The sequence below is a fragment of the Carya illinoinensis genome, chromosome 1 (genome assembly GCF_018687715.1).
Source record: "Carya illinoinensis cultivar Pawnee chromosome 1, C.illinoinensisPawnee_v1, whole genome shotgun sequence".
NCBI classification, from domain to species: Eukaryota; Viridiplantae; Streptophyta; class Magnoliopsida; order Fagales; family Juglandaceae; genus Carya; species Carya illinoinensis.
In genome coordinates this window covers 46,030,717-46,054,163 of record NC_056752.1, presented here as the reverse complement: position 1 = coordinate 46,054,163, position 23,447 = coordinate 46,030,717, and the positions used below count along the sequence as shown (strand labels likewise).

The 23,447-nt window shown below is 35.2% G+C and overlaps 1 protein-coding gene across 1 annotated transcript; it reads left to right on the top strand.

Annotated features, from left to right (window-relative positions):
- Positions 1-5,293: 5,293 nt before the first annotated feature.
- Positions 5,294-20,579, top strand: LOC122277658. The gene is made up of 3 exons (XM_043087748.1): positions 5,294-5,600; positions 5,705-5,746; positions 20,165-20,579. The coding sequence occupies exons 1-3, from the start codon at positions 5,385-5,387 to the stop codon at positions 20,249-20,251; spliced, it is 345 nt and encodes a 114-aa protein (XP_042943682.1). The 5' UTR covers positions 5,294-5,384; the 3' UTR covers positions 20,252-20,579.
- The last annotated feature ends 2,868 nt before the right edge of the window (positions 20,580-23,447 follow it).

Sequence of the window (23,447 nt, the reverse complement as noted above, 5' to 3'; positions counted from 1 at the left end):
AAATTGTTGGGGGTAAATAGAAACTGGTCGGACCGACCTATGTCGACGGAAACCGTTTATTGGAGTTAGAAATTGGCCGAAATTTGTGACGAACCGATCGTCAACAATAGAAAATAGATAAAATAGGCTGTCTATTCAGTTCTGTTTTAGACTTAATTCAAACTGGCGAATTGGTCAATTAAATAAATAAATATATATATATATTTATATACCGTAGTTAAAATTAAGTGAATCCACGTTGTTTTATATCTAAAGTGTACAAAAAAAGTCGTTTAATGCATAACATATTAAAAAAATGAAAGGATGATTATTGTTTTGATTTAAGATTATCTTCTTTTTCTTTCCTTTTATTCTACTATTGTCAATTTCTCTTATTCTCTCTCTTTTGCAACACACTCTTTCTATTCTAATCTCATTACTAGGAGAATCGAAAATAGCCAGAGTTGATATAGTCACTATTTTTCTTCTCCAAACCTGCCGGTCAGGTTTGGTTGTTACATGCAAATCCTCTCCATTGCTCGGCATCAATTTTGGTAAAAAGTCGCACCGAATGGTTGTTTTTCACCCGATTGAAATCATTTCACCTACGGACCATACTAAATCCTGAAGATATGATCCATTAACGTCATTACAAGGACATTTGTACGCCACAAGAGACGTATCGGTCCGTGGCAGAGTCAAATCTAAATATGGTCACACTGCAACAACTTTTTAAAAAATCTCTGACACGTTTATTTTTATTTGGTTGTTCCTCTACTAGACCCCACTTACTAATAAAACTCGATGGTATTTGTATTTTGTCGTATGTTCAAGACTCGAAGGGCATCCGAGGGCAAAGAAAATTCTCCATGTTAGTCTATCGGCAGAAGAGCATTGTATTCTTCATAATTAGAGTTGTCAACAACATGTTATATACGACATATTAGTACATTTGCTTCGATTTAGAGTTGGCAGTGCAAAATTTCGACTCAAATTAGTTAAGTGTTACGTATTAAAATATTTTTAATCTTAAATAAATTAAAAAATATGTTTGAAAAAAAATATAAATATTGAAACATATTTTTTTAAATAATACAAAACGTAATTCAAATTTTAAAAAGATTGTTAATAATTAAAAATATATATACAATTTTAAGATAATTATAATTTTTAAACTTTTAAGAATATGATTATAATTTTTAAAAATTTAAATAATCATAATTTTTATATCAAGAATCACTTTTTTAATTTATTTTTAAATAAATATAACATATTTAATAGTACTTTAAATATATAGTTATCAATAGTAAATAATTTTTTAAAAATAAAACTTATTAATTAAGTTATAAGGTATAAGTTTTAAAACTATAAGTTATATTTCTCACTACAGTTTGAAACATGCACTTAGCTATACAAGAAAATGATAAATATTTTTAGGTCTAGTTTGACTGTACAGATAAGATGAGAAATTTGTGATTGTAATAAGATAGTTTGTAAATAATAATGAAATTATTTGAATTAAAATGTTTTATGTAGTTTTGGAAAAGAAAAGAAAAAAATTTAAATAAAAAAATTATAAAGTTAAAAGAGTGTTTGAATATGATTTTTTGATATATTTTTTATTTTTATATTTAAAAATGTTGAATTATTTTTTATATATCGATTAGAATTTTAAGGAAATTATAATAATTAGATGAAAAAGTTAAAAATTAAAAATATTTATATTTAAATAATATTTAATTATTGAAATAAAATAATAGTTGGAAAAATTTGTGGAACCATGCCTACGCATCTTCTCCTATATTGTCACTCTCATTGGACTGGCATTTGGATCCAATCGTTGATAAGATGTATTTAAATAAATTAAAACTTTTGTGCTCTTAACGACCAGATGTACAGTGACAATTGCAATAGAAAGAGATCTTGTTGTTAAAGAAAGTGACTTTTTAAAAGATTGGCACGTTTTCTTAATAAAATTGAATGGCCAATGCTAGACAATTTCTTAATTTTTATGTATTATTTTTTTTTTCAAATTTTTAAAATTGTTTTTAAGTTTATTTTTTTAAAATTAATTTAATTCTTTTATTCATTATTTATATAATAAATATTTTATAAAAAATAATAATAATAATTAAAAAAATATAATTTGTAAAAATTGTGTGAATGGTAAGAAGTGTAGATTTTTTCAAATTGAATTTGATATTATTAGTTCCAGAACTATCCTATTAAATAATTTGAACGCATATGAATACTACGTATAAATTTTAAGTGTATAATTTTTTTTTGTAAAATTAAGTATTTTATAAAAAATTTTACAAAAAAATGAATTTTTCACATTTTTTTATAGTAAAATTTACTTTTTTGTTTATAAAGATCTATAAAAATTTAAACCTTATACATATTATCCCAAATTTTTAAATAAATAAATAAAAGAACGAAAAGTTTGCTGCAAAAAAGTTGGCATCCAGTTGAATGTTAGGATAATATAAAAACGTGGAACATGGGGAACCAGAAGTTTTATTTTTTATTTTTTTAAAAACGAAAGAAAAGAAAAAGAAAAAAGACAAAAAAAAAAAAAGAAGAAGCATTGATGATGATAAAAAGGGTGAAAAAGGCCGAGGGCATCACGACCTCAGTCCCATGCTGTTTACTCGGCACGGTGGTCGGGACACCAGATTACCGATCGGTTGGCTTACGAAATAATGCCATGGGGTACCTTATGAACAGACACAGTCATTCAAGCATGAACAACGTGCACCGAGGGGCTCATAAATGTCGAAATGTACGGTTTAACTTATTATCGTAAGTATCTGACACGTCACACGAAAAATTATGAGAAAGGAGTAGCCATGATGGCCACAAGTATTAGAGAAATATTTTTTACAATTAAAAAATACAGTTAGCGTGCAGTCGTGAAGAAAAAAATAAATTAATATAAGATTTATATGAAATAAAAAATTATTTTTATGATTTTTTTTATTTATATAAATTTTCTTAAATATAAAATAATTTTTTTTATTCATTCGTTACAGTTTACTGCACGTCAATTATATTTATCAATTGTACGTAACAAAGCCCCAAGTATTATCATCGCGTGCTGCACGCAGATACCTGGCTCATCCATTCACACTCGTTTCGGCCTTTCTTTTTCGTCTTCCAAAGCTAGCTCGTCTTTTTTCAATTATCTCCGTGGTCCGTACCTCTGGCATGGTGTTTTTTTTGTCTTTAATAAAGAAGCTTTTTCAGGGCCCGCGCGCGCTTTTCCTGGTGCCAGTACGCCCGGAGTTGTTTGCCATGTGCTGTGCCGGAGTTGATCTCCTTAATTAATTTAATTAGCTAGGTGATCAATCAAATACTTCACACCTTTAAATGATTGTTGATGCCTCCAATCATGACTTACCGTCTTATAAGCTGATATTGCTCTATGTGGTTTCATGATTGGATTGTGTTTAGTTTATGCAGAGTAAAGCTCAAGCGTGCATTTATTTACACACGCCAATATATGATCTCAAAGTCAATGTTTGTAATTGATTAGAAAAGATAAGTATCAATTTTTTTTTATCATAAAAAAGTAAAAGGATTGAATTGAAAGTGTTATATATAATTTGAAATTTTAGGATTTTATCATCGATCTTTCTCATAATATCAAGAACATCGAGACCTCTAATTTTATGTATTTCTTAATCATTAATAAAACTGGGATACAAAGCTGCTTTATATAATTAACACTATTTGACTAACACATTAATAGAAAGAATGTAACTAATTTTCTATACACGTGTGTAAAATATAAAGCATATGCACCTAAGTCTTAGTACATAACAATGACGCATGCTCATGAAAAGTAACAATCCATGTAAGCTACAGTACCTCGATCTATGTACAAAACCCTTTTCTTGAGTACTGGTACGTACAACAAACATATGATCGAGAATTCTTAAGTGTTAGATATTTTTGAATAAATAATATTTATTAGTAACGTGTTTTTATCATTCCCGTTGCTTTTGTCATCAAGCTTTCCTATAGTTTTTTTCTTTGATGAATTTTGAAGAAAGCTTTTACATCATCTTTTATTTCCAAGTGTTTTTTAAGTTCTGAATGGTTAGTACTACTTTATGGGTTTTATACCCAGCATCAGTTTTACCGTTTGATTTTGTTTAAATATTATAAAGTACCATAAAGAAAAGCAAGCCGTTGGGTGGGGCGTTAACTCAATCAGTTTTGTTATAAGTTTATTTACGGCATTAAAAGAGATGTGTTTTTACTAGTGAAACTTTGACCTCAACCTCTTGTATATAATTAGTTCGAACGATAGAATGATCAGTTAAGTTGATCAATTTATTTAAAAAATTTTATATATCACAGATGACTTAAATCTCTTAGTAAAATGAGATTTCTGTATTTTAATCCAAATTAATTTTGTGTGAATGCTAATTCTATTGTACTTTTTATTATATTATTATGTATTTTACTAACAATAAACGGTTTTGTGACATTTTTAATTTGTTCCAAAATATCACAAGCAATATTTTATATATAATATGCGAGAATTTTTTTAATAGATGAAAGTTAAATAAAATATTATTAAAATATAATAATTTAATATAATTTTTATTTTAAAATTTAAAAAAATTAAATTATTTTTTATATTTTATTTTAAAATTTAAAAAAATTATAATAATAAAAATGAAATAAAATAGTTTATAAAAATAAACCAGGTCTTAGTATTTCATCCTAAACTAATTACGGAATTTAAAGGAGGTAGAGAACAATTACGGAAGGACCACTCTTGTTTGTCGGAGTGGTACAGCACGCACGGGATATTTATTAAATTGGGATTCATAAAATTAAGGCCAGGTTTAAATAATAAAATCTCTCACTTTATCTAATCTTATTTTATTTTAATATTATAAATATAAATATTTTTTAATTTTAAATATTCAATTTTTTTATTTAATCATTATCTAATAATGTTTACAAACATTTAAATAAAATATAAAAAATATTTTTTTAAATCTTAAAATAAAAATAATATTAAAAAAATATATATTTTAACAATATTTTAATTTTATTTAATTTTTATTTAATTTTCTATCATGTCATAAAATCTCTTAAAATATTTTTACTCAAATCCTTTTTACCTAGTCTCATCTCTCGAATATCTGATTATTATTCGTAAATCAGCTCAGCACATTACCAATCTAGCCAGTACTAAAATCCACATGAACCAATCCCTTTTCGGTTTTTACCCCTATCTTCTTTCGTGTTTGTTGGACGTTGCTTATATATAGCCCAATGTTTTTATTCAGAACCAGAACACAAATAAGCAAGCCTTCTTTCTTCCGCCCAAAACTTCACGGAAAAAAGAAAAGAAAAAGAAAGGGTTCTAGCTTACATATCTTGATATGCGTTGCACAATGGCGGGCAAGTGGGTTCCAAGCTCAGAACAAGAAACAGTCAAGGATGAGCTGAGCGTGTTAACCATGTCCGACCACGACATCATGAACCATATTCATGCAACCCATATTCCGGGGGATGAAAAATTTGATGTCGACTCTCTTTTCCTTTTCGCTGAGAACATCCTTAAGCGTGCCTCCCTGATTATTGACAATGTTGCCCTGGTAGTACTACATACTCTTAATTTGTCGACAATGTTGAGCTTGTATTTCGTTCTTTTTATACCGGATTGTGTATATATAAGATTTTCTCGGTAACAATTATTTAGGACTTGCTGCACGGTACAGAAGCACACCGGGAGAGCCTGGACGCACTACAAGAAAATACGTCTTTTCCAGCATCACTAATAGTCGCAAATAATCCCAAAAAACGCTGGGAATAATTATTCGCAACGTTTTTTGATACGCCGGATGTTAGTCGCATTTGTATACTCACTTATAAATTAAACTAGCGATAGACCAAAAACGCTGCAAATATTCTACTATTTGCAGCGTTTTCTCACGCTGTAAATAATCAAAAAACGCTGGAAATATCGATCTTCCTCTGGCCATAAAACGCTGAGAAAAAGATTCTGCAGCATAACTTCAATGTTGCAAATAATACAAAATTCGCTGCAAATAAAGTTTGGATTATTTGCAGCGCTATCAAGCAACGCTGCCACTATCAGTACATTATTAATAGCGTTTGAAAATTACGCTGCAAATAAGTTTATTAACAGCGCTAAACAACGCTGTAAATGACTATTAGAACGCTGCAAATATTCGTTTAATATTGCTAGCATTTTAATATAACGTTGAGAATATTTTTTTTAGCAGCGTTTGTAACGCTGCAAAATCTAATAACAAGGTAGACAACATACTAGTCCCAGCGGGATGTAAAACGCTGCAAATAATATTCCTAAGCCATATTTTTTTCCCAGCGCCTCACTCAACGCCGAGAATGGGGTACTTTTTAGACATACCCAGTACGTAATTGTCTACGTACTGTTTTGTACCTAATTCAATCCAACAGACCACAATCCAAGATAGAAGCATATTTGCCTTTTACAGCCATAACATTTTCAATATAATAAAAATTTAGAAATCCAATACAACATTGTTACAATCTTTTAGTAATCAATACATTAGCTTGGTGCATTAATGGAAGGGAATTTTAACTACTATGTTTCGGAGTCAAGCTAACAGGAAATACATGTGTAAATTTCAAGTTCTCTCCATAAATACAGCCCAATACAGCAGGTTTAGGTGTCCAAGGAACTGGAGATCATGAAGCTTCTACCCCAAGAGCCGCTGGAACATCTACCAAAGCCCCCCATGTGAGACACCATAGGTTACGTAGCCCTTCAATGTTATCTTGTTGCAATCAAAGATCCAGCTGCAAATGTACAAAATTAGTGATAAAAACATTTCAGCTCTTTGGCATTCCCAGCCTCTGCATATGATAAATATCCACTTGAAACAAAGTCTGGATCTTCTGACTTCAGTACACCAATGTATTCTACGTGGGTTACACATAGATCTACTTATCTGCATATAATATATATATATCTATCAAACATAACATGAAATTCTACTTTGCATTTAAGACCAAAAATAAAAACATCCAGACTCTATATATATACACATTTCAAACTCATTAATAAAAGGCCAAACAGATTGGGTTATGCTTAAACTGACAATAGAGTTTAGAGATGGAAGAATTTAATGCATGAGGTGATGGAGGATGGATTGACCAGGACATTGAGGCTTTTAAGCTGCTGCATACAGGTCATTTAAACTCGATTATTGAGTCTTCTCAGCAGCTTGTATACTAGAGATCAACAATTTCAACTACACCAAATGTGAAGATTACCTAATCACTGGCTGCATGGGCCTAATTTTGGTATCCTCATTCTCTTGTATGTCTTTTGTAGAATTTTGGTAGGTTTTACTATATGGCTGTAAAAGGGTAAAAATGTTAGATAAACTAACTTTTCTTGCCATGGAATGCTGAATCCCAACTCTTTTGATTTCTTTTTCTTGCACATGGTTATATTTAATGTTGGTAAAATCCGTTGCGCATATAAGTCCTATAAGCAAAAGTTAGGTTCTACACAATTCCTCAATTGTGCTTCCATAATTTTTCCCAAATGTCTGAACAAGATTCTAAGATAGGTGCATAAATGCAGTAATCACAATACTAACCCTATCAATGAACCTTTGAAGGGAAATACATTTTTGTGACATACATGAAATTATCGTATATCGAAAATCCATCATACTAGTGTTTTCCACACAATTATAATCACTGCCACCTAAAAGCTAAGGTCAGTCAATTAAAATATAAGTCATCCAAATCTGTGCACGTGTTGGTTTTGATAATCAGTGGGTGGAAGAAAAGACGGGGAATGAAGACATCACCTGAAATTCAGCTTCCTCTTTTGATGTAGTTTGCAGTTCAGGCATCCTCTATTTTGGCACTCATCACACAGGCCCACACCTTACCAATCTACTTTTCCAAGCATGCCAATCATAGTACAATGGCATTGCAATAAATTCCCCGTCCCATTCAGACCTTTCCATGGTTGGTCAAATGCATATCCTGTACATGAGTTTGTCAAGCCCAACAGAAATATTACCATTAGTTTTTAAAGTCTTCAATGAGTAGTAAGTGACTTATTAGCTAGCAACTACAATATGTTTAAATTTATAAAGATAATGGTGGCTTAGAGGTTTACCTTTATGATATTACGACATTGCATAATCTCATGGATTGTTGGTTGCCCAAACTGAGCATATGAAAATTTAAGGATATCTCACATGGCACAAAACTGAGTTTTACCCAACCCAGCTTGCTCCCACAAAACATATACTTATATCCTTCCATTGGATATATATATATCCAATCAATATATAACACCATCGGCACAACAAAAAATGCACCCAAAAAGCCACAAAAAACCTTCCCTTGTCTTCTCACATGTCCCCACTCATTGAGTCTCTCGCTGAGACTCACTGAGCGGGGTCGGGTTAGCAGCAAAGAAAGCCCTCAATAAACGGTCAGTTTCTGCTTGTCTCTCCAACAGAAGCTGCATGTTTGCCTTTATTGCCTCCATCTCACTCTTGGATGATTCAGCCTCCTTCTTATGTTTCTCAATCAAATCTAGGTACTCTTTCTCTCATGCCAATGTGCGTTGTCTCGTAGACTCTGGGATTATCATCTCTCCCAATCCTCTTGCATAGCCTGGTCTATGACCAAGTACTTCTCTGAAGACACCCGCTATCCTTTCGTCAGTTCGTTGCTCTGGTTCTAGAGTATCCAACTTCGAAACCATGTCCTTCTGAAATACAACATTATAAATCCATTAACTACAATGATGTGTAGTTAAGTTAGCATTTTTTTTGCACAATCAAAAAACAATAATAACAAGCAATTATGTTATTAAAATTCAGAAATTCTATGAATTTACTCACATATTTGTCTTCGGTGGCTGGTGTTAAAAAGTTATTTTTCTTCTTTGACCAGTGGGTTTCCTTGAAGAAGTCTACCATATTCGCCGATTCAGCCCTCTACCAAATGTGTGTGGAATGTGGCATGGTATAACACACAGTCAGGAAAGAGTCGCCAACATATTTCCACACCGGGATTGGTAGCTTAATCCCGGTATTTATTAGAATAACGAATAAATGCTATACGTTTCAATAGGGAGAAGATGCTTTGTCCCTATATGAAAATAATTTACTACAGAATAGAAAGAAAGCAAGTGTAATAGCCTAAACCGTTTACCTTGTCTTCAAGAATCCGCACAAAGGATTTGCGACCTGCTGTGTGGTTAATAACCAGCCTCTTCCTACTCTCCCGATTTTTAGTTGATAATTTCTGCCATGAAATAACCATTAAATTAAAACAATTTTCACACATATGTTGAGTAACATCCAATCAATGCCGTGATACATTAACTAACTGAACAAGTAGTTTGTATTGACCACCCTTGATGCATACCTTGAAGGCCTCGCTACCGGGCCTTCACTACCCCATCTACCACATAGCTTCACCTAAACAAGGGGGCTGACCAAAACTGTGCCGTTAGCCAATGCTTCGTCATGGCTGGCATATGATAAATATATCCTATGCAATTCATGGTGGAAAGCATTAAACCGCTTCCGAAGTTGTTTCGTTACAGTCAATCGATAGTTCTCCAATTCCCAATCAAGTTCAAAATCCCCCTGCATATATAATTAAATGTATTTGGTTTAATCAATTATACTACGACCACTTGAAACCTACCATCATTAAAGTGGAAAAGTCTTACCCGAACACGATCGATTAACTCATCCTTATGTGCTTGGGGTACATCGCTCCACCTTGCATAACTCATGTCACAATGATGTTTGACTATCCATGTTAATCGTGTTGTAAACATGTTGGCATTTGAGCAACATGGTGCTGTTTCTCCATTATTTATCTTCAACAGCACCTTTTCATGCTTCTGCAATTTTTCAAATTCAGTGCACTTAGCTGGGCCACGTCCACGTCTCCTCTGAGCCTGGTTTGGTACAGGCTCCATGGGAATGTCCTCACCTGTAAGTTCATAAATAACATCAAATGTATATGGTTACATTATCTGATGTGGTATAAAACTGAGCATGTGGAGCAGGATAAAATATGTCATTATAGTTAATAAAATTGGTTATGTGAGCATTACCGATCTGAACTCCTGCAGGCTCTGCCTCTATATCATGTGAAGTCACTTGAGCTGGCTCCGTGGGGACGTCCACACCTGTACAGCATAATAACAATAATGTCATACAGGTTCTGATGGAATTTACAAATATATTGTAACACCATTTTTGTGTAAATGGTTAAGAATATACATAAAAAAACAGCCAGCATATGTGGACTGTACCAATTTCAACTCTTGCAGGCTCTGCCTCTATATTGGGTGCGCTCACTCTGTTAGGCTCTGTTGTGGCATCCACACCTGTATCACATAATAGTGTTAATATGCAGTCAGGGTGAATTGGAATTTACAAATATATAGAACTGCATGATATGTATATTGAGAACTCATCAAAAAAATCATAAACATGTTAACTATACCGCTCTGAACTCTATTTGTCTCCGGCCTTATACTGGGTGAGGTGACTCTGTTAGGCTCAGCTTCCAGTGTTGTGGTCGCACATGGTGGCTCCCATGGATGGCTTGGGGGTTGGGTAGAGTCATCCGAGCTGGCCTCATCGACATTATCAGGACTATGATATGAACTAATTCGAGCACCTCGTGGCCGGCGGGCTCGGCATGAGTAAGGTGCCATTCTTCTACCACAGAATCCTCGGCCTCTGGGCCGACCTCGGCCACTATATCCCACTGGCGCGCCTGCATTGAGAGGGAGATATCATTTGTGTTAGGATCATAATTTACAAAAATCAATATAAAGCAAAAAAAGTGTTTGCATATCAACCTGAGCCGTTCATGCTCCTCGAGTGTGAATTCCTTGAGATGGGATTGCAATGGATTGTTTTAGAACACTATGCGCATATGTGAACCCTTCTTCACCCGACCTGAGATCATAATTAAATTAGTCTCTCATCTCTAACACCATGAAAGTAGTTTACAAATATAAGTGCACACTCCAATTTGCATAATGCATTAAACTAATAGGAATTGTCAAGTATCAAAATACTGTGTATCTTTTGGTAAGATATGAGAATTCACCTAATATCATTATGTTGTCAGTTGGTTATTTTAAGTCAGACTCTTCCTCGGTGGATGGGTCATCATCATCTGAATATTCCCAATCACCATAAGCATCTCCAGAACCAGATGGAACCATAGCATCATCAATAAAATCTCCCACAATTCTGCTATTACCACCCGACTCCATCTGGTCTCGTGGCTCAATAAGGGAAGGTTCTATATCAATCCTACTAAGTGGAGTTGACACTGGACATGCATCACAATGCAAAAGTGGATAGTCATATGGGGACTCATTCTCTTGATTGGCATCATCGTCACTCGATTCGCCATCAATGCTTTCTAAAACCCTCTGCACTGGTGGAATATCATACACATTCCTATTATTGTACTTCTGCACAACATACCAATTCCCTTTCTCCCTTAGATCCCTAATGTAAAAACAGTGGGAAGCCTGGCATGCCAACACATATGGTTCGTCTTTATACCAAGTCCTATTCATATTGAGACTAGTTAAATGATCGTCCACTTGTACCCCCCGTTTTTTGTCACCAACATCAAACCAATCACAACTGAACAAGTACACTCTACGACCCCCCATGTAGTGTAACTCCACAACATCATTGATAATACCATAAAAGTCTACATTATGAGTATCTTGGTCACCAGTTACCAACACCCCAGAATTTTGTGAACGTCGGCGAAGTTCACGAGACTTCGTATGGAATCGTTTACCATTTATAATACAAGCAGCATATGATGCAATCCACCGATCAGGTCCACAAGCTAACGCATACAAATCTGGGGACACATCAAGTGGATTGTTGCTACGCTGGTCCAGAACCTACATTCAATCGGGCATATGACTGCATATATAAGTTTCAATGACATCGACCACCAGCGTCGGGTATAACACGTGAATTGCTTTCTAAATAGAATTCTTAACTTACACGTTGCTTGAACCAAATGGGAAACTCAGTTTGTTGCGTGCGCTCTATAGAATTCGGGTTTGACACCTTGCATTTGTCATAGTGTTCCCTGCATTTGTAGAACACAAATGGGGAAACAGATTTAGTCTGTGACGTAAATTAAATGACAAATGGTAGTAGGTTGTTTCGAGATAGCATGAAAGGAAGTAATTATTGCTTACTCTAAATAGGGTCCAATCTCAATACAATTATTTAGCACGTACCAAATGGCTGCAGCATGGAGTTTATCTTCTAATTGCACATTATTAGCTATACCCAAGGGACGAAGTTTCTGGTTGAAAATTTTGAACCCATCTATACTCTCCTCTTCAACACCATCAATGTTGCGATCTGGTCGATTAAACTTCGTCTCCACATCTTGGAGATAGATTGAGCAAAATGTCAAACACTCGATGTGAACCCAGGCTTCCGCTATTGATCCTTCTGGACGGGCTTTATTCTTAACATACCGCTTGAATTTCCCGAGAAACCTCTCAAACGGGTACATCCACCGATATTGAACTGGACCTCCGAGAATGGCCTCACGGGGTAAGTGTACAGCTAGGTGGACCATAACATCGAAAAAAGATGGAGGGAATATCATCTCCAATTTGCATAAAATGGTGACGATATCAAGTTGAAGCTTTGATAGACGATTCACATCTAGTGTTCGGGCACACAACTCTTTGAAGAAACTACTAAGTTCAGTCAAAGCCAACGCAATATCCCTCTTTAACAACCCCCCCACAGCAATAGGAAGTAGTGTTTGCAACAAAACATGATGGTCATGGCTTTTGAGCCCAGAGATTTTGGAATCCCGTACAGATACACAATGAGTGATATTGGCAGCGAACCCATCTGGATATTTAACCTCAGCAAGCCACGCACAGAATTTATTCCTTTCATCTCCATGTAATGTGTATGCTGCATGTAGCATTGTAACACGCTCACCTTCACGTTTCAAATGTAATTCCTTTCTGAAGCCCAAGATCTCTAGATCACGCCGTGAATTAGTGTTATCTTTTGTCTTGCCAGGAATGTTCATAAGAGTGCCCAAAATGTTCTCAGAAATATTCTTCTCAATATGCATAACATCTAGATTATGTCTAAGCCGCAAAGTTGACCAATAAGGTAGTTTGAAGAAGATGCTTTTCTTAGTCCAGTTCAACTCCTCTGCAGTGCGTTTCCTCTTCCTACAAGATTTTCCAAATTGAATATCTCCAAGCATTTGTAATTGAGTTAAAAGATCCGCTCCTTCAACCATTGTTGGGGGCATGCGAAGATCTTCTTTACCCTTAAACAACCCTTTTCTCGTTCGCCAAATGTGATCTCTCGGTAAGAGACGTCGATGTCCCATGTAACAATGTTTCCTACCATACTTCAACCAGTTGGAATCTGTTTGTGCATTACAAGACGGACATGCCATCTTCCCTTTTGTTGACCACCCAGATAGATTTCCATAGGCGGGAAAGTCATTGATTGTCCACAATAAGGCAGCATGTAACATGAACATTTCCTTAGTAGATGCATCATATGTAGGTACCCCATGCTCCCAGAGTTCAAGTAACTCATCAATTAACGGTTGCAAATAAACATCAATATCATTTCCTGGTGATTTTGGACCAGGGATAATGAGGGATGTCATGAAGAACATGTCTTTCATGCATAACCACGGCGGTAAGTTATACGGGACAAGAATCACTGGCCAAATGCTATAAGGTTTAGCCAGATTGTTGAATGGATTAAATCCGTCGCTTGCCAAACCGAGCCTAACATTGCGAGCATCCCTAGCAAATCTGGGGTGAGCTTGATCAAATGTCTTCCAGGACTCTGAGTCAGCAGGATGTCTCATACTAGTGTCATCGGTGACCCGCTGCTCCTTATGCCATCTCATGTCACCTGCTATCTTGCTTGACACAAAGAGACGCTGCAATCTTGGCTTCAAAGGAAAATGCCTAAGCACTTTTTGAGGTATCACTCGTGACCCGTGTGTATTTGGCATCCATCGTGAAGCCTTACAGATAGGGCACTCATTAAGATTAGCATTTTCCTTCCAAAATAAGATGCAGTCATTAGGGCATGCATGAATTTTGTGGTACGTGAATCCCAAACCTCGCTCCAAAGTCCTGGCCTCCTCATATGATTGTGGCAATTCAGCATTAGGAAAGGCTGACAGCAAAAGGCTTAGGAGCATATCAAAAGACTTGATTGACCACCCACCAAGTGTTTTAATGTGTAACAACTTCACAACGAAAGAGAGCTTTGAGAATTTTGTGCAGCCATAAAAAAGAGGACGTCGGGCATCCTCTAATAGTTGGTCAAAAGTTGGGGTTGGGGAGGACTGTGGTATTGCTGAGTGAGTTGGTGATGTAGTGTTGTCATCAGGAGCATCTCCGCATGTGGCTGCTCGTATGTCATCAAACATACGGTCCATGTCATCAATGTAGCCGTCTCCACTTTCAACTTCGGGATCGTCATCATCGTCAATGATGGGGAGAGTTTCCTCCTCCCCATGAAATATCCACTGGGTGTAGTTTGGATCTATCCTTTTTATGAACAAGTGAGACTCCACCTCAAATATAGGCAAGAAGAGATTATTACAGCATATACGGCACGGACACCGAATGCGATCACTTCCCATGGAATGGGTTCGTGCCATTGTTAAGAAATTTTTAACCCCTTCAGTGTAAACAGGTGATAGAAGTCTATCACCTTCACTCATCCAACTTTTGTCCATCTAATAAAAAGAAGAAGGCATGAGTGGTTTTGATATGAAGTCATAATAATAAAAGCGGTAGGTTCTAGAACAAACTAGCATGTGGAGCATGATACAAGTAGGGGGAAATTGCTAGTTGAACACACACAATGATATACATGTTAATCTAAAAAAATTTAAACTTATGTTTAAATTAAGAAGTAGTATCATGGGTTGGAGGTGATAATAAACATTATCCATAATAAACATAATAAGAGAAATCTTCCAAGTGTATTATTAATTATAATACACTTGAAAGGTAAATTATAAAAAAAAAAAGAGGTAGACACAATATCAAGTCGACAACAAAAGCATAGAACAAGATATGTGTTGTATTCATAACAAGGGTACTATTTTGTTATACTGTTCATTACAGGCCATGGTAGGCGTTTGGACACAAACAGTATCATATATAGGAAGAATCGGATTTTAAGTGCACAAGAAATTACATGATGACTTGCAAACTTTATGATAGGCTAATAAGAATAACCACCGGTTTGATTCATGGTAGTAGTGTCGCATTTTGAATATTTTCATGGATATTTGAAGAAGGGAGGTTTAATATATAGTTTTAGGGGGTCACAAATCTGTACATTATTATAAAAAAGAATATGATATGCTTGGAATTTAAACTGGATAAAACTCATCACAGTTTTTAAATAATAAGCGTCATACATTATTCATGGATCTTTCAGTTTTAAAAGTTGGAATTAAAACTGAAACATTGAGACTATTCCCTTAGTCATATGTCACTGACTCAAGAATGTAATATGTAGTCATGGTGTTTGTTGTATGCAATATCCTTCTTCTCACAAAAAACAATCGATTGTAACGCTGTGTGGAATGTTGAAGCTGGACTTTGAAAATGACAAAGAAGAACACAAGGGGCTGAAAGTAGTTTCCAGCCTTATAGGGCAACACGCATATGTAAATGATTTTTGGCATGGAGATCATGGTTTCTGATATTGAAGAGGATATCTATTCACTTATCGTCGTGCCATGATATTTGCATATATTAATCAGTTCCAGATTAATTGCATTGGAATCTGGCTTGTATAACTCTATTTACTACTAGTGTTTTTCCAGCAAGGATCTGCTCTCAATTATCGCTATCAGGCCTATCCCAAACTAGCATTGTGTTAATCTTGAAAAAACACATAATTAATCACTTTCTACCCATAACTTATACAATTATGCTCTTATCAGTTTAAACCAAATGGTAAGGATCACTTATAAGCAGTACAACATCAGTAATATAGTGATGGGGATACACACCAAAAAAAATAGCAACTACAGGTACTATGATGCCGTGATGAGCAAGACAGTATACCAACACAGTCCATATACAAAAAAGCAGAGCTGTATCCCAATAGAAAGTCATATCATTTACTAAATACTACAACTGAAAATAGAGCAGTATATATACACACAAAGAGGCCTACATGAGGCTAGTTCATTTCATCCAAGATGAGCAACACATTTGGGAAAAACGAGAAGCAAAAAAATAATCAAATATGAGCAGAAAACTGAGCGAATTACCAAGCACAGTAGATGACATCAATGATTATTAAATGGAAGAAGACACAATTATGTTAAAGAAGATACTTCTTTAACAGTACATATCTATCAATGAGAGAATATATTGATAGATTCATATTTATCCCAGATTATAAGTTAGGTTCTACAGAATTATGCATATCTGATTAATAATGCATTGGAAACACGGCACTACATGAGATGGAGATCATAGGGCGTAATAGTTGTGGAATCAGGTCAAAAGAAAAGCAAGCAGCATGGTGGAAATTAATCCATCATGCATTAATTATATTGCAATATGTTTAAAGTATTCCAACAGACAAATCCAAAAAATAAATGCCGAGTACCAACAGTAATAGCATTAAAAATGTTAGTTTGCATTTTTATCTTTTATAACACGAAGACATCATAGCTTAGCACGCTAGCTAGATTAATTAGGAAAATTAGAAAAATGGAAGTACTAGACTTTTATCTATGATTTTAATACTTTTGAAGGATAATCTAGCCAAAACAATTATTTACTAAGAATAATAGTGCCAGAAAGTACTACACCAATATATATATATATATTTATTTATTTATATATATTCATATCTCACAATAATCTCACCTTGGCTGATATGTCAGCATTTAATTGGATTTTTAAAACAAGGATTAACTAGTTCATTTGAAAGCTATTAAACAGCATTAAGCAATTAATAAATATGATAATGGTGGGATAATATATATTATAGTTTATAGCATTTTCTTTATATAAAGTTAATTAGGTTATCAATTTAAGAATAGCTAATGTCTGACTTAATTGGATAAATGACTAATATAGCTTAAAATTAAAGTACATAGGCCTAACGAAGACAATTCAAGAATCACAATGCAACAAACACTCTAGTTTTTATATATTTGTATATATAAAATTGTGATAATTTTGTGAGTTACAACACACACAGTACTACTATTGCTCCCTTTTTTTCTCATCAGTCGATATGAGACATGATGAACAGCATAGTCATATATATTAAACATATAAAAATAGTGATACTTGATGATATAAAAAAGGAGTCCCATTGATTGTGGTAATTTAAATTAAACTTAATGCATTTTAAAGCTTATCCAGTACTAATTTATAGATGTGTGATATCCATTAACCTATCCACTAATTTACAGAAGTGCATGCTTGGTATGCACAAAAATTTTATAAAAGAAAATAATCTATCATATCTAGTTTACAATAGAAAACACGGTCAGAATCTAACATATATTAACGTTAGGTTATATTGATTTAATTATAAGCTTACTTTTGAAAGACTTTTATATATTCTACTTGGCACTTCTCACCTATTTATCTCGCGTGTCCAGATCACTATGGATCTATCAACTATCACTCACAAGAAAAATGTTTATTTGTAATCAGTTATTTGCTAGGAAAATGATCATCTCCTACTAAAAAGAATTATTTATTCTCGTTGCAAATAACTGGTCACATATACTACATGCATTTCTTGTATATGTAGTTTGCATGTGATCTTGTTCATGTGTAAGATTATTAATTTGTCCAAGCTTTGTAGGCTTCATATATATATATATATATATAGCGCACCATGTCCCGTGTCAAAGGGCAGAAGAGTTCACATAATGAATCTGACAGCAAAATATTAGACATGAGGCTTTGATATGTTCCAATTGACTATCAGCAATTAAGAAATTGACAGTACCATGAGTGATAAAAATCACGATCTTTAATTAATTCTTTCGTGCTATTGCAACGATATTTTGCTAATTATGTTCTTTAAGCACAGATTTTTTGCAAGTACTCGATGTATAGTCCATTTTATCTAGTCTCTGTTTTTTTTCCCTAGTCCTCTTTTTTTTTTTTGTTTTTCTGAAGGCCAAACCTGTATGTTGTATTCATGTATTGACACACACAGAGTTTATCAAAGTTTACACATTTAAGAATCTCCTGAGGATAATCCTCCATCCAAACTCTCTGCTGTAGCCTATCTAGTCTCTTTTGAACCTATTAAATATATACATATATATATATATATATATATATTTAAATATCATATATACACTACATATATATATGATCTAGCTCCCCCATGCACTGCCTAAAAGATAAATCATGCAATACTGGGCTTATAATCTTGGCCCTATATATTTTTCCACCAAACTAGCAGAGGTTTAATCAACTTACTGAACATAACACAATGAGATTAATTCAAACAAGTGATCAACTTAAGCGACAAAGGCGCTTTCGTCGCAGCTACGCGGTCGATAATGGTACGTACTGAACTTATCTACAGAAGATGATCATGACAGATAGTTAGAAATCCATTCTCATTATATGTGTTTGTAGATATATGTATATATCTACAAACACATATATAATAATAGTGATACTTGATGGTTAATTAATATTTACATCCCATTTAAATGGAGATGAGATTTTTGTTAGTATCTTAATGGAGTTGTCAATAAAAAATCCTCATTTGGTCAAGCAGGAAACCAACAACTCTTTGGTTGATAATTATGAAAACCAAATTCTCATAAGTCGATACATATGAAAATCACGTGTAGATAATAATTAAAGCAAATCATTGATTTGATATTCAAGCTAACATACCAAAAAAAATAGCATAACAACTCTAAATCAGTTTTTCAATATTACCATTATAGTCAAGTTCTATTTACATAACTGCTTGTATGAATCATGGACGAAACTATAAATACTTGACCTAAACTTTGGGAATAAAATGGGGAAAAAAGCAGAGGAAATTACCAGCTAATTTTTCATAGACCAACCGAGTGGAGGAAATGAAGGGGAAGAGGCTTCTACCAATAACCCTTTGCCACCAAGAAAAGGATCGTGCTGCAACAATAACAGAGAGGATTAGTATATACGTGTAAAGGAGGATTTTGAGCTTCAATCTCAGCATAATGCGTCAAACACATGGGCTGGTGTTTTCATTCCTAAGAGGAAAACCCAGAAATTCCTTCCGCAGGCACCAAATGGGTGGAGGCAGCGAGTTAGTGGTCATTAATCGGTGGAGGAACACAAAAACTATTAAAAAGTGATAGACCAAATTAGGGGGACAAGAGAACATACCTTCACAATGAGCACTATGAGCTGAAAATCAGCATCGGTCGATGCTGCAAATTGAACCCAAATCCGCAGTGAACAGCCTAATAACAGGGCACCAAAACCTAATGCTCAGCGAAGGGGGCTCTATAGTCGGAATTGATAGACCAAAAATAGAGGAATTTACACGAACTAGGGGGGAAGGGGGTGGGAAAATGGGACTCCAAAAACTGAAAGAGAGCTCCGTGAACGTGTGTGCCTTGTGAATCCTTCTAGCTTCAAGTTTGGTTCCCCCCAAACCAGTTGGTCGAACTCGCGATTTGCAGGTGGAGGTAGGGCAAATAGGTTTTGCAGATGGAAGCTTGCGGTTAGGGAGTTCTCTGAACACGAGGGAAGAAAGGTACTGTGGTCTGCGAAATGTTGGGGCGGGGGGTGGGGGGAAATTAAAACATTTTTACTACTTTGGCGCCCAGCTTCATCCCGACGTAGCTCCCAGTGCCGTAACAAGTCCATTTCTATTTACAGCGCCACTAATTGCCGCTATTACTCAAAAACTCGCTGTAACAAATAATTTCATTACACTCCTCCCGGACAGGTAACAAATGTGTTAACACATTTGTAGCGATGTGAAAAACGCTGCAAATAATCACAATTTGCAGCGTGTTTATTTGCAGCAGTTCAAAAAACGCTGGGTTAAGTGTATTTTCTTGTAGTGATGACATGATGAGCCCCAAAGCGAGCTTTAATCCGCCGTTGTGTACACTGAAGCGAATTTCCGGCGAGGTGACTATAAAAGGACAGTGATTTTTTGTTTCCTAGCTCCTAGCATTTCCATTATATACTAGCTAATATAGTCATCTGAGATTCTGAACGCACCTACTTAAACATATTTAGTATTATTTTATACTTTTTTGAGTGTTTTTTTTTTCCCTTTATTTTACATATTTTATCGCCTGGACATCTAGGACTGGTAGATGGAAATCTTTCAGAATTAAGCATAAGTGTAGTTAACATGATCAATCCTAAAGTTTGACCTCGAATTCACAGTGAGACTCGTTAAAAATTCTTCTATATATGTGAGTTGTAGAAGGTCTATAATTTTGACATCCAAAACTCTAAAGAAACGGCTTTTTTCAACCACAAAAAGTCTAATCAATTTTGACATCCTTGTATTAAATATTATTGACATTTACATCAAAGCCCTTTTGTTATGTATTGTAACGATTTTAGTTAAGATTATATGTTTGGTTGATGTCAATATGTACAATTTAAATAGACCTTATATTTTTAGGCATAAAAGTCAACATCGATCACTCGCATTACTAACTATCAATTTTATCCCGTGGTTTCCTTCTGTAATTACCTGTAAATATGTGAAAATTTCGAAGTGCAGATGCAATGCAAGACCCCGGGAGAGGAAATTGCGCACAAGATAACGATGTCGATACTAACAAGCTGTCTGGCTATTCGTGGGATGCAAAGGCAGTGCTTACACTTGCTGCTTTTGCATTGGACTTGTAGCGGTAAAGTCATTTTTATGGACTTTTATGGGTCAAAAATGGTGGCTAGTTGAGCTTGCGTTCACATTTACTTCCGCCATCTTCCACTTGCTTCCGCTATCTTCTTTATGGGTAAAAAATAGTGGCTAGTTGACAACCTACATCAAGCTTGCGTTCACATTTGCTTCCACCATCTTTCACCTCCTTTAACTCCTATAAATACATGTTTTTGCTTTTAGAAACCTATCCCATTTTGAAAGAAAAATTTAGAGAAAGAGAGAGAATTTTAGAGAGAAAAATAGTGAGGTTTCTCCTATATATTGTCTCTCCTTTTATAAGAAAGAGTGAGTTTTCTCCTTTTATAAGAGAGAGTATTGTCAATTGTGCTCTCCTTATTCAAGAGAGAAATTCTTGTAATCCTTTTGCTATAAGTGAAATTCTTCTACAATTGGAGTTCCTTATTATTTCTTTTATTCTTTCTCATTTCTATTTCAGTTATAATTGTATGCCCCGTACCACAACCTCCTAACAGTGGTATCAGAGCATCAGGTTTATAGCTAGTTTTCGTGCTACAATTAGATCCAGTTAGTGGAAAGGAGGCATCTTCAATAATGGCGATGAAGTACGAAATAGAAAAGTTCAATGGGAGTAATTTCTCATTGTGAAAAATGAGAATAAAAGCAATTTTGAGGAAAGATAATTGCTTGATGGCAATTGGAGATAGGCCCAATGAGATCACTGACGACGGCAAGTGGAACGAGATGGATGGCAATGCTATTGCTAATTTGCACCTAGCACTAGCTGATGGAGTATTGTCAAGTGTGGCAGAGAAAAAGACAGCAAAAGAGATATGGGATACTCTGACAAAATTGTACGAGGCCAAATCACTACACAACAAAATTTTCTTGAGAAGAAAACTATACACCCTTCGGATGATGGAGTCAACTATGGTGACAGACCACATCAACACCCTCAACACTTTATTTTCACAGCTCACAGCAATGGGGCATAACATAGAGATGGGTGAACGTGCTGAAATTCTACTTCAATGTCTACCTGATTCGTATGATCAACTCATCATCAACTTAACCAGCAACATTGAAGTTCTAGTCTTCGATGATATTGCAGCTGCAGTTCTTGAAGAAGAAAGTCGGCGCAAAAGCAAAGAAGATAGACCAGGAGATTCACAGCAAGCCGAAGCTTTGGTAATGACGAGAGGAAGATCAACGGAACGTGGCCCCAGTAGGAGTCAAAATCAGAGTAGATCAAAATCCAGAAGTAAGAAGAATGTCAAGTGTCATCACTGTGGCAAGAAAGGGCACTACAAAAGGGAGTGTTGGCATCTCAAGAAGAACGAAGAAGCCAAAGGAAAAAGCCCTGAGTTGTCAAAAGCTCAGGATTGTGTAGCAAGCACCTCAGATGATGGTGAAATTTTATACAGTGAGGCAACAACAGTTACTGAAGGTAGAAGAAGATTCGCTGATGTCTGGCTTATTGACTCAGGAGCAACATGGCATATGACCCCCCGGAAAGAATGGTTCCATCAATATGAACCTATCTCAGGAGGATCTGTGTTCATGGGAGACGATCATGCCTTGGAGATTGCTGGTATTGGTACCATCAAATTGAAGATGTGTGACGGTACAGTTCGCACCATGAGGTACGACATGTGAAAGGCCTAAAGAAAAATCTATTGTCTTTAGGACAATTAGATAATAGTGGGTGTAAAACCCATATTCAAGATGGGATCATGAAAATAGTTAAAGGCGCGCTTGTAATGATAAAAGCGGAAAAGATAGCTGCAAATTTGTACATGCTTAAAGGAGAAACACAACAAGAAGGAGAAGCATCCACTGCGTTGGCAAGTTCGGCAGAAGAATTAACAATGATGTGGCACCATAAGCTTGGCCACATGTCGGAACGAGGTTTGAAGATTCTTGCTGAACAAAAGCTTCTTCCAGGGCTCAAAAAGGTTTCATTACTCTTTTGTGAGCATTGTGTTACTAGTAAGCAGCACAAATTGAAATTCAGTAGTTCCTCTGCTAGAAGTAAAGCTATCTTAGAACTAATCCATTCTGATGTTTGGCAAGCACCAGTTTTGTCCCTAGGAGGAGCAAAATACTTTGTGTCATTTATTGACGATTACTCCAGGAGATGTTGGGTGTATCCAATAAAAAATAAAGCAGATGTATTTCTAGTTTTCAAAATATTCAAAGCGCGGGTTGAGCTTGAATCTGAAAAGAAGATCAAGTGTTTAAGGACAGACAATGGAGAAGAATATACTGGTATTGAATTTGATAGCTTCTGTCAACAAGAAGGTATCAAAAGGCAGCTCACGGTGGCGTACACTCCACAACAAAATGGAGTAGCAACGGATGAACAGAACCTTGTTAGAACGAACAAGAGCGATGTTGAGAACTGCGGGAATGGCCAAGTCATTTTGGGCAGAAGCAGTCAAGACTGCTTGTTATGTGATCAATCGGTCACCATCAACCGCAATT